The 16,506-nt window shown below is 45.8% G+C and overlaps 1 protein-coding gene across 1 annotated transcript; it reads right to left on the reverse strand.

Annotated features, from left to right (window-relative positions):
- Positions 1-12,943: 12,943 nt before the first annotated feature.
- SIT1 (signaling threshold regulating transmembrane adaptor 1) lies at positions 12,944-15,014 on the reverse strand. The gene is made up of 5 exons (XM_079925464.1): positions 14,826-15,014; positions 14,563-14,698; positions 14,418-14,476; positions 14,269-14,330; positions 12,944-14,177 (listed from the first exon to the last, which is right to left on the reverse strand). The coding sequence occupies exons 1-5, from the start codon at positions 14,896-14,898 to the stop codon at positions 13,944-13,946; spliced, it is 564 nt and encodes a 187-aa protein (XP_079781590.1). The 5' UTR covers positions 14,899-15,014; the 3' UTR covers positions 12,944-13,943.
- Between the last annotated feature and the right edge of the window lie 1,492 nt (positions 15,015-16,506).

Raw genomic sequence — 16,506 nt, forward strand, 5'->3', positions numbered from 1 at the left:
TTCTGTCCTCTTTAGCTCTTTTGGTGATGGATACACATCTCCTTATGACACTCCGCATTCCCTCAGTCCTAGACCATCGTGTGGCCTTCTTTTGTGAAGAAGATATGAGAGCAGAGTACGTCTCCTTCCCCATGTGTCCCACATGGGGTCTTTGCGATATTGACATGTACATTTCCTTTCGAGGCTGGACATCAGAAAGGACAGCTGTAACTCTGAGCTGCACCTCACCTACCCAAATGTCAGGAATGCCTGGGGGCTTCTCAGAGCTGAGGGGCCAGTGCTGTACATTTCAGCTTTTCCAGGATCATAATTTCATCTGAGATCCTAGAGGACAAACACCAAAGCCCATTTCTTGCCCTCTCCTGACCCCTCCATGCTTATTTCAGGGAGTGGTTCTACAGTAAACAAGAGGAGGGAGCCCAGCTATGAGGGCCTCGGAAAAGAATGTGCTGTGTGGAAAGGGGCTCATCTAGGGACTTCCCTGGTGGTTCAGTGGCTAAGACTCCACACTCCTGATGCAGGAGACCCAGGTTCAATCCTTGGTCACGGAACTAGATCCCTCATGCTGCAAGTAATACCTGGTGCAGTGAAGTAAATTTTTTTTTTTTTTAAAAAGGGGCTCATCTGTATAAACTTTCGTGAAGTCCAGCCAACATCAGGAAGTCAAGGAAGTCTCCTGAGACTCTGAAAGTCAGGTTCTGTCCATCTTCATTACCTTAACCCACTGACTGACTCCAGGAGGTCCTAATCTACAGATAGCATGTGACAGGCAGAAAAATGGCCTCCCCCAAATGTTCACAATCTAATCCTCAGAACCCGTGGACAGTATAGGTTACTTTACCTGATAAAATTGTTAACGTGATTAAGTTAAGGACCTTTAGATGGGGAAATCATCCTGTTTTATCCCGGGAGGCCAATCTAATCACAAGTCTTTGGAAGGATGAAGCTTTCAGGGCCATGGGAAGAAAGAGATTCAACCATGGAAGGAGGGGCAGAGAGATATGACATGAGAAGAACTCCACCTGCAGATGCTGGCTCTGGAGCTAGAGGGAGGGAACCACGAGCTGATGAACTCAGGCAGCCTCTAGAAGCTGGAAGAGGCGAAGGAACACATCCTCACCTAGAGCCCCCAGAAAGGAACCAGCCCTGCTGACACCTTGACTTTAATCCAGTGAAATATGTGTCAGACCTCTTACCAACAGAACTGTAAGGTAAGAAACTTGTATTTTGTAAGCCGCTAAATTTGTGGTAATTTGTGATGGCAGCAAGAGATAAGTTTCCTGAACTGTGGAGGAAGCATGATGTAATGGAAAGAACATGGCATAGATAAAGAAGCCAGCCCTGCCACAGTGCGTGACTTTGGGCAAGTCACAATTTCCTATCTGTAAAATATGGGATTTTCTAGATGATATCTGACATCACTCAAGGGGTTCATGGCTGGAGACATAGTAGGTGTTAATTTTAGCAAAAGCATCGCTAAAAGTCTGTTGAAATAGCTTCAGAGTCAGGAGGGAGGACTGTGGGCCATCTGACAGCACTATTAAGGGGATTCGTGCAGCTCTTTGATCACTGAAGGCAGAGTGCCAATAGGTCTCCAGTGAGTGCCCTAGGCCTCTGCTTGGCCCTGTCTTGAATGGTGACACAGAAAGCACATTCATATATGCTGATGGCACAGAGCTCTAAAGAAAAGCAAATAGGGCTTCCCTGGTGGCGCAGTGGTTGAGAGTCCGCCTGCCGATGCAGGGGACACGGGTTCGTGCCCCCGTCCGGGAGGATCCCACATGCCGCGGAGCGGATGGGCCCGTGAGCCATGGCCGCTGACCCTGCGCGTCTGGAGCCTGTGCTCCTCAACGGGAGAGGCCACAACAGTGAGAGACCCGCGTACCGCAAAAAAAAAAAAAAAAAAAGAAAAGCAAATACACCAAAAGGCAAACTCATGATTCAAACATTGCAGCAGAGCAAAATGATGGCTCCAACCACAGACTGAAATATAATAAAGATAAATAAAACAGCTAGAATCTGTTGAAAAATGAAACTTGGGGCTCAAAAAATAAATTACATAAGCATAGGTTGGAGGCAGTCCTGGCTTAAAAATAGTTTATGTATAAATGTCTGAGAGGAGAGACAGTTATCAGTCGTTTTGGAGCTAGAAGGATCTTAGTTTGACCCACTTATTTTACAAATTAGGAAACTACACTCAGTGGGCTATAAGTTCATTATGAATTAACCGTATGACTAGGAGGGTTGGTGACAAAAGGCTGTCCCATAGGACTACAGCTTCTTTACCAAATATGCCAGACATTGTGCCGGCCACACCTACAGCCTCTTCTAAGGGGGGCCAAACCCCTGCTGATGAGGCAGCCCTAGACCCCCAAAATTGTGTTATGTGACCTCCAACCCCTCTGACCTCAGCTGACTGAGATAACCAAGTGGACAGCAAACTCAAGGCTGGCCTGTTCAGAGACCAGCCAGTGGCCTCTGGGGTGGCCTGGCCTGGAAATCAGAGAGGATGTGAGCTTATCAAATTTTCGTTCTCAGGAATTTCAGTGGGAGAACATGGAGATGAGCACTCAGGTAGCAGTGGGAGCAGAAGCGAAAGGATGCAGAGAGAGAGTCCATGTGGTGCCCGGAGCCTCCCACGCTTAGCAGTTGTGCCTGGCTCCGACCCTCTCACACACTTGGGGCAGGGGGATTATCCCGGCAGGTAAGCCAGCCTGACGATCACGGGGAGATGGGGTTGCTGCTACCTATCGCGAGCAGGGGGAGCGGGCCTGCACGCAGGAGAGTCGTGGGCACCCCTTGGTGCTTCGTGCCCAGTGATACGTTATCCACATATGGGCAACGGTGACCACCCCAGCCTGAAAAGGACACAGTTGTCGGAGCTCCGACCCCTTGGAAATGAAGGTCTGGGTTACCCACCAGACAAGCCATCTAGACCAGCATCAAGTGCTGCTTGAGAGCGAGGGGGAGTCTAGAATGGATGGAGAGAAGGAAGAATCTCCGCTGCAGCCTTAGCACCAGCTACAGTAGTGTAGCTTATCCCACTAACCCTCCTAGTGTAAGGTTTTCTTCCTCTCTTTCCTCCTCCACTTTTAAGAAATTGTGACCTTGGAGAAGCAGTGACAGCATGACCTAAGGAGGGGCATGAGTGGATCTGAGTGATGCAGGCAGAAGCACACAGAGCCTCAGCCATCCCTGACCCCCTGGTCTTTCCACTTGGTGTGCTTCAGCCTGGCTTCCAACTGCCAGCATCTTTGCAGCTTTTCTTTGGCAGGCAGTGAGAAAGTGCTGGAAATCAGTACCTCGCACCAGAGCAGCTCAACCGATGACTGGTGGGAACTGGTGTACCCCCTAGCAACCTCACCCTGGGGGGCTAACTGAGGGCACATGGTCTACACTGGCTCTCAGCGTTTCCCAATGGCTTTGAGCCCCAGTTTTCCACCATGGACGTAAAGTGGTACCTCCTTATTACTTTAAATTGCATGTCCCTGACTCCTAGTGAATTTGAACATACTTTCATGTTTGTTAACCAGTTGGATTTGCTCTTCTTTTGATGTTAGATCATTTGTATTCTTTTTCTCCCCCCAGAATTTTATTTTGAAAATTCGAAGCCTAGAGGAAACTTGGAAGAATAATACAATGAATACTTACATGTCCTTCATCTAGTATGCCAGTCAAGGCTCAAACTGTTCTCACCACATAAAAGAAATGACAATTATGTGACATGATAGCGGTGTTAGCTAACCATGGTGGTAAGCATAATGCAGCATATAAATGTATCACATCAACACATTGTACACCTTACACTTACACAATGTTATTATATCTCAATAAAAAATGGCGCAGAGAAGTAGACCATTAGGGTATGTGTACACATATACGTACATGCACATAATTTTTTTTCAATTCAGAGATTTGTTACAGGAAATTGCCCTTACCCAATTAATGCACTTATAAGAACTAGTTAAACGGTCTGTGAAAGGTCATTATCTTTGCTTCTGATGCTGGAGTTTGGAGTCTGCAGGGCAGGCAGCTGGGGAGGCAAGGCGAATGGAAAGTGGGAGGGCAGGGATAAGCCAGACCCATGAAGACAGCCTGGAAGCCCAGTCAGTCTCTCACTACCTCCAGCTGTGATGCTGTGAGTGTCCTGCAAGAGAAGCTGTGCCCTCCCTGACCAGGTGCCACTGCTCTGGAACAAAAGCCCAGCTGGTACACAGTCCCAGCCCAGCTTCCTCTCTCAGTAAGGACGGCCTCCTGTTCCAGGACCATTTCTTATTATATCATCCTTTCTCCAATGAATTGAATTGCCATGTTCCCTTATACACAAACACCTAGTTTGGGATTCCTGTTTACCTATTGATTCCCTTTTACTTATTGATTTAAGTGGTCTTAGAGCATGTTCTGATGTTTGGTAAGGCAAATTTCTCTTTTTCTTTTAAAATATTTGTCCTTGACTCTTCTTTGAGATACAAATTGGAACTATCTTAATGGTATACTTTAATTTTGGAAGCATTGACATTTTTTTCTGATATTTTATCTTCCCTTCCAAGGGAAGGGAAGAGGGAGGGTTGAGGGAGTTCCCCGGTGATCTAGTGGTTAGGATTCAGCACTTTCACCGCCAAAGAGATGGTTGCATTTTCTGTTTGTCCCACTTTTGCTTTGTATCTTTTAATTATATTATATAACTTTCTTAATATGAGTACATATGAAGTCTTTTTTTTTTTTTTTTTTTTTTTTTGCGGTACGCGGGCCTCTCACTGTTGTGGCCTCTCCCGTTGCGGAGCACAGGCTCCGGACGCACAGGCTCAGCGGCCATGGCTCACGGGCCCAAGCCGCTCCGCGGCATGTGCCATCTTTCAGGACTGGGGCACGAACCCGTGTCCCCTGCATCGGCAGGCGGACTCTCAACCACTGCGCCACCTGGGAAGCTCTCTTGTTTGTCCTACTTTTGCTTTGTATCTTTTAATTATATTGTATAACTTTCTTCATATGAGTACATATGAAGTGAATTCTTGACTAAATTTACATACTATAAAAATTCCAGTCATAAAAAAAAAATGTCCTGGGAATGTAATGTACAGCATGGTGACTATAGTTAATAATATTGTATTGTATATTTAAAAGTTACAGACTTCCCTGATGGCACAGTGCTTAATAATCCGCCTGCCAATGCAAAGGACAGGGGTTCAAGCCCTGGTCGGGTAAGATCCCACATGCCACGGAGCAACTAAGCCCGTGCGCCACAACTACTGAAGCCCACGCGCCTAGAGCCCATGCTCCGCAACAAGAAAAGCCACCACAATGAGAAGCCCGTGCACTGCAACGAAGAGTAGCCCCCTCTCACTGCAACTAGCGAAAGCCCGAGCAACGAAGACCCAATGCAGCCAAAAATAAATAAATAAATTTATTAAAAAACAAGTTACTAAGAGAGTAGTTTTTTTTAATTAATTTTTATTGGAGTACAGTTGATTTACAATAGTTTCTGCTGTACAGCAAAGTGAATCAGTTATGCATATACATATATACACTTTTTTTTAGGTTCTATTCCCATATAGGTCATTACATAGTATTGAGTAGAGGTCCCTGTGTTATACAGAGGTTCTTATTAACAGAGTAGATCTTAAAGGTTCTCATCACAAGCAAAAAAAAATGTAACTATATGCAGTGATGGATGTTAACTAGAGGTACTGTGGTAATCATTTCTCAATATATACAAATATCGAGTCATATTGTACACCTGAAACTAATATGATGTTATATGTCAATTATATCTCAATTTTTAAAAAATTTACATACTGTATCATAGTGGTTACAAGGGTAGTCTCAGTGCCAGCTGCCAGGATTCAAATCTGAACACTTAACATGTTACCAGCCAGTGATCTGGGGTAAATCAATTAATCTCTCTGTTCCTCAGTGTTCTTTTCTGTAAAATAAGAATGATAATAGTAATTGATCTCAAGAGGGTGTTGTGAGGATTGCTTAGAAGAGTGCATGGCATTATGGTGACTATAATTGTTATTATCCAAGAATTTTATAATTTTATAACTGAATTGAATATTTCCCCATTTTCAATTTGAAAAGATGCTTATTGCTAGAATAGGAAAAAAGCAATTTGTTTTCATTATATTTATCTTGTATCCAGTCAACTTTCCAAATTGTATTGCCTTTTTACTAGTTTTTTTTTTACTAGTCTGGAATTTTTTGATAATATAATCATATCAGCAAAAAAAAAAAGCTTTATAATTTCTCAGATAATCATAACAATTCATTCCTTTGTCTTACTGCATTTGATAAAACTTTCAAGATACGTTAAACAATGAGGATAATAACAGGCTACATTTCTGTCTACATTTTTATTTTAATAAAGTGATTTTAGTGTTTCACTATTAAGAACAGTACTTGCTATTTAGTAAAAAGTCTGATATATTTAAGCAGTATTCTTTTTTACTTAGAGTTTTTATTAGGAACAGTATTAAGTTATTATGTTGGCTCTATGTATTAAATATAGGAGCTTTTCTTCTTTTTCTATGACAAGTTTAAATGGCATGGAAATTACCCTCATTGAATGTTAGATAAAGCTCAGCTGTGGCACCAACTGAACGCAGTCTTTTCCAAAAGTAGATCCCTAATTACCTTTCTATTCTAGTTTTTTCTAAGATCAGTTGAACCATTCAACCTTTCCTCTTTCTTTGGGTCAATTTTGGTAATTTATATTTTTCCTGAAATGTATCCATTTCCTCTAAATTTTCAAATTGTTTGCTGAGTAATTTTAAGTTGCACTTTTTAATAATTCTTTAATTCTCTCTTCTAACTGTAATAATGTTTTCTTTCTCATAACTAATGTTTTCTATTTTTACTCTCTCTTTTTTTCTCCTCGCTTGGGCTTGCAAGAAGTTTTTCTATTTTATTAGCACTTTTAAAGAACTTTTAAAAAATTTGTGCTTCTTAGTATTTTTGTTTGTTTCCATTCATTCATGTCAGCTTTTGTTATTTCCTGATTACTTTTGGTTTCTTTCCTTGCTATTTTTCTAATTTTTTGAAATAACTATTCCCTTTATTTTACCTCTCTTTTTAAAAGCTTGCTATCTTTATGGTATTTCAGGGATATAATATATTATATGATACAGGGTAATTGAGATGGTTTCTGGTATTACACTATTTTTCATTCAGCATTTAAATTTTGCGAACACAGTAATTTTGTCACTTTTTAAAACCAGCTTTACTGTATTGCAATTTATATATATATTAAAGTTTTTTACATACATTAAATTTTATCAATTTTAAATTACAATCCTATGAGTTTTGCTAAATGTATTTGGTCATGTAACCACCACCACAGTCAAGATACAGAAGATTCCCAGCACCCCAAAAGTTCTCTCCTACCGCTTTCTAAGCAGTCCTCACACCAGTTTCAGCCTGAAACTTAAATTCCCTTTGTTGGATATCAGCATTACCGCGGTTTTCTGTTTATCTGCCTAGTATCCCTTTCCCACATCTTTATTTTGAAAGTTTCTTCATCACTTTAAGTGTGTTTCTTTTAAATAATATGGACCAGAATTTGATTTATAACCAAGTCTGACAGACTTTTAATGGAAGAATTCAGTCCACTCATGTTTACTGTAATGAGTGATGTATTTGATTTGTTATTTCCATCTTACTTGTTTTTAAATTTCTTAACATTGTTGTGAACTCTTCTTTTCTTTACCTTTGCTGGATTGTGTTTACTGTAATGAGTGATGTATTTGATTTATTTCCATCTTTCTTGTTTTTAAATTTAACATTGTTGTGAATTCTTCTTTTCTTTACCTTTGCTGGTTTGAATGAATGGCCGTTCGTCCCATTTCCCCCCTTGTTATTTGGAGTTCATCATTCTACTAATAGTTACTATCCTTTGCCCTGCTCTCTATATAGGCACACATGACTCTCCTAGTGTGTGAACCCAGAACAGCTATTTCCATCCTACTCGATTTATCTTCTACTTCCTCTACACCCGAATAAGATATGGTCTTTAGATGATTTTCACTACCCCTCCCTCTCTCTTTCATCCTCCCAACCCCTCGCCACTTAAGTGCTAGAACACTTACCTTCCCCTTATCTCCACTACCTGATTCCAGAGTTTTATTGAGATAATTTAGTCATTATTAGAATTTCCCTCACAGTGTGTTCCATCTGTTCCAAGCGTCCTTATTTAGCATTTTTATTACACGTTATAAATACATAGAGATATAGATATAAATACATAGATCATGGTTCGTTGCTCCCCACTGCTTTCTTTCCTCTTCTCTTCATCTTCCCCTATCTTGAAGTCTGTTCTGATTCATTTGTTGTTTCATTAGAGTCTTCTCTTAAAAGTATTTCTCAGATGAGCTACTGAGTGATTATTGCAAATCTTCAAATATCTTTCTTTCTTTCTTGGCTGGTTCTGGGTCGCAGGCCTTTTCTCTCATTAACTCAAATTCAGTTCTGCTGTCTTTTAACTTCCACGGTAGCAGATAAGAAGAAAGAACTTTCATTTTCCCTGCATATGTGTAAGATTTCTCATATCCTTAGAGCTTAGGAATTTTAACCTGTATGTGGCTAAGTGTGTAGTTTTTTTCTTCTAGTTTTATTGAGATATAATTGACATACAGCACTCATAAGTTTAAGGTGTACAGCATCAAGATTTGATTAACATACATCATGAAATGATTATTACAATAAGTTTAGTGAACATTCATCATCTCATACGGATATAAAATTAAAGAAATAGAAAAACATGTTTTTCCTGTACTAGGAACTCAGGATTACTCTCTTCGCAACTTTCATATATAACGTGCAGCAGTGTTAGTTACAGTTATCATGCTGTACATGACATCCCTAGTATTTATCTTATAACTGGAAGTTTGTGCCTTTCGACTGCCTTCATAAGTGTGTGTCTTTTCCTACCAATCCAGTCTGTAACTTGAGTCTTTCTTCAGCTCAGGGAAATTTCATCTATTATTTAACTATGACCACTCCTCTCCTGTTCCTTTTTCTCCAGGAACTCATAGAATTTGCAGTTAAGTCTCCTGGGTCTGTTCCAATTTCCATCTTTCACCACATGATTTGCATCTGCATATTTTTGTTCCATGCTTTGAGATATTTCATCTATTTGATTTTCTAGATCTGTTTTTGAGTTTTATCAGTGACTATCCTCTCCTTTGATTTATCTATGGACATTTTTAGTTCTGATATCACATTTTCATGTTCAGGGAAATCCTTTGTGTTTGAGCTTCACACATACCTCCTCCAGGCTCTCATTTTTTCAGTCAGAGGTTCATCTGTTTCCTCCAGCTGGTCTCTCTGCCCTCTGGTTTGTTTGCATTCTCCCAGCCTCAAGGGCTGAGAAAGTCAATCCACCATGAGTTTTTTGGAGAGTCAGGGAAACTCAGTAAAGCCATTCATTGTTCCTGGGAAGCAGGCTGTTTCTGGGACTTGCTGCCTTCCTGAAGGTCTTTGCTCTTAGCTCTGAGACTGTTCTCCAGAAACTTGTCTGCAGGGAATTCTCTCAGCCAGGAGTTCAGCAGAGCCCACGTAAAGCTCATCACCTAGGGATTTCCCTGGTGGTGCAGTGGTTAAGAATCCGCCTGCCAATGCAGGGGACATGGGTTCTGAGCCCTGGTCAGGGAAGATCCCACATGCCGCGGGGCAACTATGCCCGAGCGCCACAACTACTGAGCCTGTGCTCTAGAGCCCGTGCTCCCCAACAAGAGAAGTCACTGCAACGAAAAGTCCACGCACCGCGACGAAGAGTAGTCCCCACTGCCTCAACTAGAGAAAGCCCGCGTGCAGCAATGAAGACCCAACGCAGCCAAAAATAAATTAATTAACTTTTTTAAAAAAAGTTCATCACCTATAGCTGGGAGCTGTTGGGGGGTGTGGAAGCTTCTGTAGGGTGGCCACATGCCCAGAATCCCCTCGCTCTGGGTAGTCTAGGTATTATTGACAGATATAGTGATATTCACGAAAAGACTTAAAAACAGAAGCCATTAATAGTAGGTGCCTCTGGGAACTATAACCTTTTACTTTGCTTTTTCCCCCTCTTCTAGGATTTCTCAACTTTGGCATTTTTAACTTTTGCGGCCAGAAATTCTTTGTTGAGATTGGCTGATCTGTGTGTTTAGTGGCATCCCTGGCCTCTACCCACTATAGACCAATAGCACTCCCTCTCCAATTGTGACAGCCAAAAATGTCTCCGGATATTGCCAAATAAACCTTGGAGGGTACAGTCACTTCTGGTTGAGAACCACTGTTGTATACCCTTCAGATGTATTTGATTTTTTTTATCATGTGCTCACACTATTCCTATAAACATTTAACTGAGGTTATGAGACAGAGGAGGACATACAAAGCTGTTGTGAGGAAACAGAAGCATGAAGTAGAGAATATACATTAAGGGATGCTGATGCAAATTAGCAAAGTGGGAAGAAATTGGGAAATAAATAAAAGAGGCAGAGACGGAGAATCTGAGTCACAGGACTGGAGGAGCAGGAGTGTGAAGACCCACATCCTCCTGTCCCAAGGTCCCCAGTGATGCCAAGATCTGAGATCCAATAACAGTCTGCACAGGCCCAGTCAGATCATAGCCACTGTTCTGGGATTCCCATTCCATCCAGTCTCTTAATTACCCCAGGTTTCCTTACAATAAACACCCCTTTACTTAAGCTAGGCTAAATGAGTGTATTCCTTATCAACAAAGTCCCTGTAGATTTAGTGCCCAATAAAGAGATGGCTCCCCACTGTTGCTGCCAGTATTATATTCCCTTCTTAGCACCACACTTTAAGAGAGATTCTAGTCAAGTGAAACAATGGGAAGGATGAGTAGGCTGCAAATATGGTCTATAAAAGAACTGTAAAAGGAACCTTAGAAAGCTCTTCCAGGGAAGAAGGGGGGAAAAAAGGCTTAGGCCATCCAGCAAGGCTGGCTTCCAATTCTTCCAGGGCTGCCATGTACAGGAGGAAGAAGACTGATTTTATGCCTGTAGCTTAGGAGGCAGAATTGGTGAAAAGTAACATGCAAGCAGATATTACTCCCCCCGCCAAAAAAAAAAAAGTCTCAATAAAAAAGATAGGAAAGCAGCATTTGGTAAGGTAGTGAGCTCCGAATCTCTGGGAGTGTTTAAGAAGAAGCTCACAGTGTGGTTCCTGCAGTGGGTAAAAGTTTGGGTCAGATCTGTCAGCCTCCTTCCAGCTATACAATTCTATAGAAATGTAAAAGCTTGGCAAGAGGCTAGGTTAACTCACATAGTATGCAGAAATCTCTTAGGGTCAAATGGCATGATAGCACATTCAAGTATTAAATCAGAGGAGGGTGGCTGGTGGAGGAGTTGAGCAATGAGGTTTAGCATCTTCAGCTGGCCTTGGTCAGCTGGTCTTTCCCCACAGAATTAGTCAGAACTCGTGGTTGGAAGAGTTAGAAAATCTAACTTAGTCTGACTTAAGCAAAAAAGGGACTGTATTAGCTTACATAACCAAAAAGTTCAGTAGGCGGGTCTAGCTCTGGGCATGGCTGGATTCAAGGTTTCAAATGAAGTCATTAAGACTTGGTCTCTCTCCGTGTCCCAGCTTTGTTTCCCTCCTTTGTAGACAAAACCAGCTTGTAAGTTTAGAGTTATCTTGACAGTGCAGAGCAAGGTCAACGTTGGAGGGGCCTTGACTGAAGGGCCTTCGAGGCCCTTCCCCACCTATAAGTAATTCCTTAAGAACTTCCTATCATTGAGCCTTTGACGACCCAAAGACCTTGACTCTTTGCATCTTGAGCCTTGAGCGTAACCCTGTTCTCCCAGCCGGAATCTCAGGAAGAGGGGGAACGCGGGGCCACACCCCCACCCCCGCGGGCCCTGGTGGCTTCCCCTAAGGATTCGCCCCTGGGAATTTGCCGAGGACAGGGCTCTCCTTCTGGCTGGAAACAGACACCAGTGAGGGAAGGTAGGCTGCTAGGGAAAGCACCTGGAGCTGTGGAAGGGGCGAGAACTACCAGGTATTTCGTGAGACGAGTTGATCAGCTAGCGAGATGTGGCAAGGGTGTCTGAGGCGGATCTGGCTGCCCCGACTTATTTCCTAGACTCAGGGACCAATTAGTAAGTTGCCACAGTCCTGGCGTTCAGTCCTGAGGGCCTAGGCTAGGGCACGAGCCTCGGTGATAGGCGAGATAAGACGGTAAGAAAAACTCAAGGGTTGTAGGAGGGGGAAGGCAGAGGGTCCAGGCCTCGAGAACTGGAAGGAGAACAAAGTTCAAATAGCACCCAGCTTCAGACAGAGTGAGTCCGCTAGGTTCCGCGAACGGGGGAGGCGGCAGCTCTGAGAGCTACACGGCCAGTGCTTCGAGAAGCCCCGGGAGACTTTCGGGGTCAGCCCCGCACGGTCTGGACTACATCTCCCAGCATGCTGTGGGCAGGGCAGCATTATGCCTGCGCAGAGGTGGTGACGAGGCCGCGTCGCACCAGGCGGGGGCGCTCGGGGCTTGGTTCGGGCGCCGCGGAAGCCCGCGGGGAGAGGGAGATCGGGGAGCGGAGGTCGGCTTCCTAACTTGGCGGCGTTTAAGACCTCGGCTGCGGCTCCCGGCTCGTCCCAGGAGGTTGGCGGGACCCCTTGCTTCTTCCAAGGTCAGGGCGTCACGTCTCCCAGGCCGCGGACACGTTGAGCCGTCTGTAGCGCAGCAGCCCTCAGAACCCCACATCCCGCTGCCCGCGGTTCCCCGCATCCGGTGCCCACCCCCAAAGTCATCTTCCCTCCCACACAGCCCCAGCTGTTAACCGCGACCGGGGCCTCTTCTGGGGAGGCCCAGGTTGGGGGTCCTCAGAGGTCCAGGAACCCTGGGGCATTTGGGTTATTGTGTGTGCGTGGAGAGGCGTGTCGCCCTTCTCATTGGGACCACCATGCTGGTCTCAGGCTCAAGGTTCCCTTCTCTGTGATTTTTCTCTGGGACTCTAAGTAGGAAGGAGAGAAGTTTGGAAGTAAAAGCCTCAGCTTCCCCTTTTTTTCTGCTCAAACCTCAGTAGGGTCTGTCAAGAGATCTACAGAGGCTGTAGGGGAAAATGGCCCAGCCCTCAGGCTGTGTATGATGGCCCTGGGGAAAGTAGGTCAGAGGGTGGGAAACTTGCAGACCGCAGGTGATGGGAGTGGGGAGGCTCTGTGTGCAAATCCTGGGGACGTTCCCGCAGCAGCTGGGCTCCGGCCTCCACCCGTAGCACCCACCCCTGCATCACTGATGCTGCGGCCCTTCTTGGCCCCTCTTTCCCAGGTAGACGCTCCCAGAAGTGCTCTGTGCAGAGAGCAGAGGTCACCGCCCCACCATGTGGGGCCTGTTGCAGGTGTGTGGGTTTCTAGGTGAAATCTAAACACTTTTTCAGAAGTTTTATTTAAAAACTTGGGCACATAACAGAGATGGCAGGATGGAGACTGGTATTCTGCCAGGGTTCTCAAGTCAGAGACCAGGCTTGGGTTTCTCAGGTCACTGAGCTCCAGGACCCCTCCAGCTTGTGGGCTCCTGAGGAGGATGCCCATCTGTGTCCTCTCAGACTCTTACCCCCCCCCCCCACTTCTTGTGTCTGAGGAGACACTGTGGTGTCAGGGGTAGACTAAGAGGCAGCCAGAGTGGGGAGGATCGGGTTAAGCTCCGGAAGGAGTGAGGACCTGGGAGTTTGGGGGTTGAGAGGAATAGATAGAGGGAAAAAAACGGTGGAGAGGGGGCCACTGCCTTTGCTTCCTCCACCCTCAAGAAACGGGGGGCCTGCCATTCCTCTGAGATGTCTCCCTCACAGCTCAGATAGGAAGTTCGGGGAGCATAACTCCTGTGACTAAGCAATGGCTGCCTGTCTTTAGGGGGTGGTTGGGAAACAGTCATGCCCCAGACAGGGTAGCAGTAACCCTGGCAACAGAGGAGGCGGGGGAGTTGTATGCCCCACTGTGCCAGGCCCTCTGTCTCAGCTGGGTGCAGGCTGGCTGTTGGCGTAGGCCTGGTCTGGAAAGGAAGCCCGGGCTCTGCGGGTCTGGGCACACACTGAGGCGTAGAGCTCCGGCTCGGGGCTCGAGGCCTGGGGCTTTGGCTCAGGGTCCAGCACCACCTCCGAGTACTTGATGGGGCTTCCAGGGCTGGGGATCCGGCCCTGAGGAGGCCGCAGCTGCAGGCTGGTATAGCGCATCACCTCCTCTGCAGCCTGGAGTTGCAAGGCTGTTAGAAGTTCACTGGACCCTTGAAAAATCCCCCACTACCTTCCCTCCCCTCTTCTTCAGCCACAACTGACTCACCCTGGCAGGGCCTCCAGGTGTTGGATTCTGTTGGTCTGGCCCCGGTTCTTGAGACAGTCGTCCTAGGACAGGGAACAGGAATCTGGTCACTTCTTGTTCCTCCCCCTGCACCCTGGCCACTGTGCCCCTACCCTCTGAAAGCTTCCTACCTGTCTGTAGATAATGCAGGTTCCCGTACAGAGGGACCTCTTCCGCAGACTCTCCAGGCCTGCAACACAGAGTTTAGGGGATGAGAGGGTGCTTGTTGGTAAGGGGGAACGCTCGATCAACCCATCTCTATTGCCCCCCACTCACCGTCCCTGTCCCGGATGGTTCCTGCTCCAGCCACTAGTCCATTGGAATAAGCGCACAGCCAGTGAGATGAGAAGCAACAGCGTCACAGCCCCTAAGAGGGCCCATAGTCCCCAGGCCTTGGTCAAGGAGGGGATTCCTGTATTTGTGAGAGGATGGGGGTGCGTGTGTGTGTGTGTTACTGCCCAGCCTAACCCTCCAGGTCCCAGCTGGTGGGACATGGAGCCACGTGACCCCTCCCCCTGCCCCTGTCCCGCCCAGCTCACCAGGCGCTAGCAGATCCGTGTAGTTGTCACTTCTGCTCAGATCTGCTGGTACAGAAGCCAAAGTTGCAGGCATCCTGCCCTGAGCCAAGGGGTCAGCCTGATTTATGGCCCAACACAGCTGCGGCAGCCCCCTTTACTCCCACCCCTCCCTGGGCCTGGCCCCCCACGGCTCAGCACCTCCAATACGGGTGGTGGCAAAGTTACTGGTTTCCGGGGAGGAAGGGGGCGGGGAGGGATGAGTGAAAGAACAAAGACACCACCCTGTGCCTGCACCTGCACTACCCAGCAGTTTCTGGGCTTCCACCCCCACCCCCATCTCTCCCCTGTACCCTGTAGCAACTTCGGCCAGAGAAGAGGCAGGCCTGAGTTTACTGAGCCACTGGGCAGGTGAGCTCATGAAGACCCCAAGGCGGGCAGAAGTGGCATGAGGCGGGAGCGACAAGACAAGGAAGCCAGGCCTTAGGACAGAGATTCCTTTCTGCCACAGGGTGTATGCCTTTTCTCTCCAACTCTGAGTCCCATGACAGAGAACAGAGAACGTATTCCTCAGTGAGCATGTTTTGAAGTGAAATGTGATGAGGGGGCCCCCTGGTACTTACAGTCCCACTACACCCTAAGGCTGACCCGAGGGGCGTGTGTTAAGATGACCTTTGTCGTTGTTATTATTATTGGTATAATAGTTTGGGGGCTAGAGGAAGCTTGATTCCCTCCCCCTGGTCCACTTCATCCAAACTGTCCCTAGGAGCTGTCAAGCTCAAAAGTTAGCTGATTCAGATCCTTCATAGTTCTTAACATGTACACCCTCAAATGTTTTACATCAAACATTGAAAAGGGTTTACTTCCCCAGATCTTGATTTTTCAATGTCCTTCACCAATAAAGACAGTCAGGGTGTCATGGAGAAATGCTTGGCTCTGGGTCCACTCTCAGGAAAGAAGTAGAATGAAAGCTCATATCTGACAGCAGTGATGTACTTGAAAACTAATTAGGACCCAGAAGGATGCAGAGGCAGGGTGAAGGGCTCTACTGGCACATTGCAGCACACTTTGGACCTCAAAAAGGAAGATATTGGGTTACACACATTGGATGGAGGAAAAGAATTCATGAACCCAAGGGTGCCTTTAAAAACACAGGAGCGGGAGTCAGGGAAGGAAAGGTCTTCTTTAGAGAAGATGCCAACTGTGAAGTGTAGTTGTGCAGAATTAGAGAACCACCATCTGCTACCCACAATGCCATCACTGAGCCAACAAGAATCCTCACGGGTGGTCAAAGCCTTTGTTAAGGAACAGGGTACCAGAGACAGACCACTTGTGATGATGACAGGGAAAGGGACCTTCATCATGACATTCACAGACACCTCTTGAACCAGGTGCCCAAAGTGATGTTCTGTGTCCCTAATGGGATGCAGTGGGAGGAACTCTACATTGCCCATGTGATGTCCTGGACAAAAATGTTCAGTGGGAATCAAATTATGAAGAAACAATTAGGCAAATCTAGAATGGGGGACACCACCAGACAAGTGACCTTAAGCTTTCCTAAAAGTCAATATCATGAAAAACAGAGATGGGGAGGGACAGGAGCAGTGTTCTAGATTGAAGATGAGTGGGGGCTGATGGATGTTTTCATTGCCTTGGTGATGCTTGTGCTTTCATGCATTATACATATGTCAGCAATCATGAAATT

The sequence above is a fragment of the Stenella coeruleoalba genome (assembly GCF_951394435.1).
Source record: "Stenella coeruleoalba genome assembly, chromosome: 7".
NCBI lineage: Eukaryota > Metazoa > Chordata > Mammalia > Artiodactyla > Delphinidae > Stenella > Stenella coeruleoalba.

What these genes read in the sequence shown, in the direction of transcription:
- SIT1 (XM_079925464.1), bottom strand. Translation starts at nt 14,898, where the DNA reads ATGCCTGCAACTTTGGCTTCTGTACCAGCAGATCTGAGCAGAAGTGAC. An exon ending in CCTGCATTATCTACAGACAG is followed by an intron (nt 14,331 to 14,417) that starts GTAGGAAGCTTT and finishes TCCCTGTCCTAG; the next exon opens with GACGACTGTCTCAAGAACCG. An exon ending in CACCTGGAGGCCCTGCCAGG is followed by an intron (nt 14,178 to 14,268) that starts GTGAGTCAGTTG and finishes TTGCAACTCCAG; the next exon opens with GCTGCAGAGGAGGTGATGCG.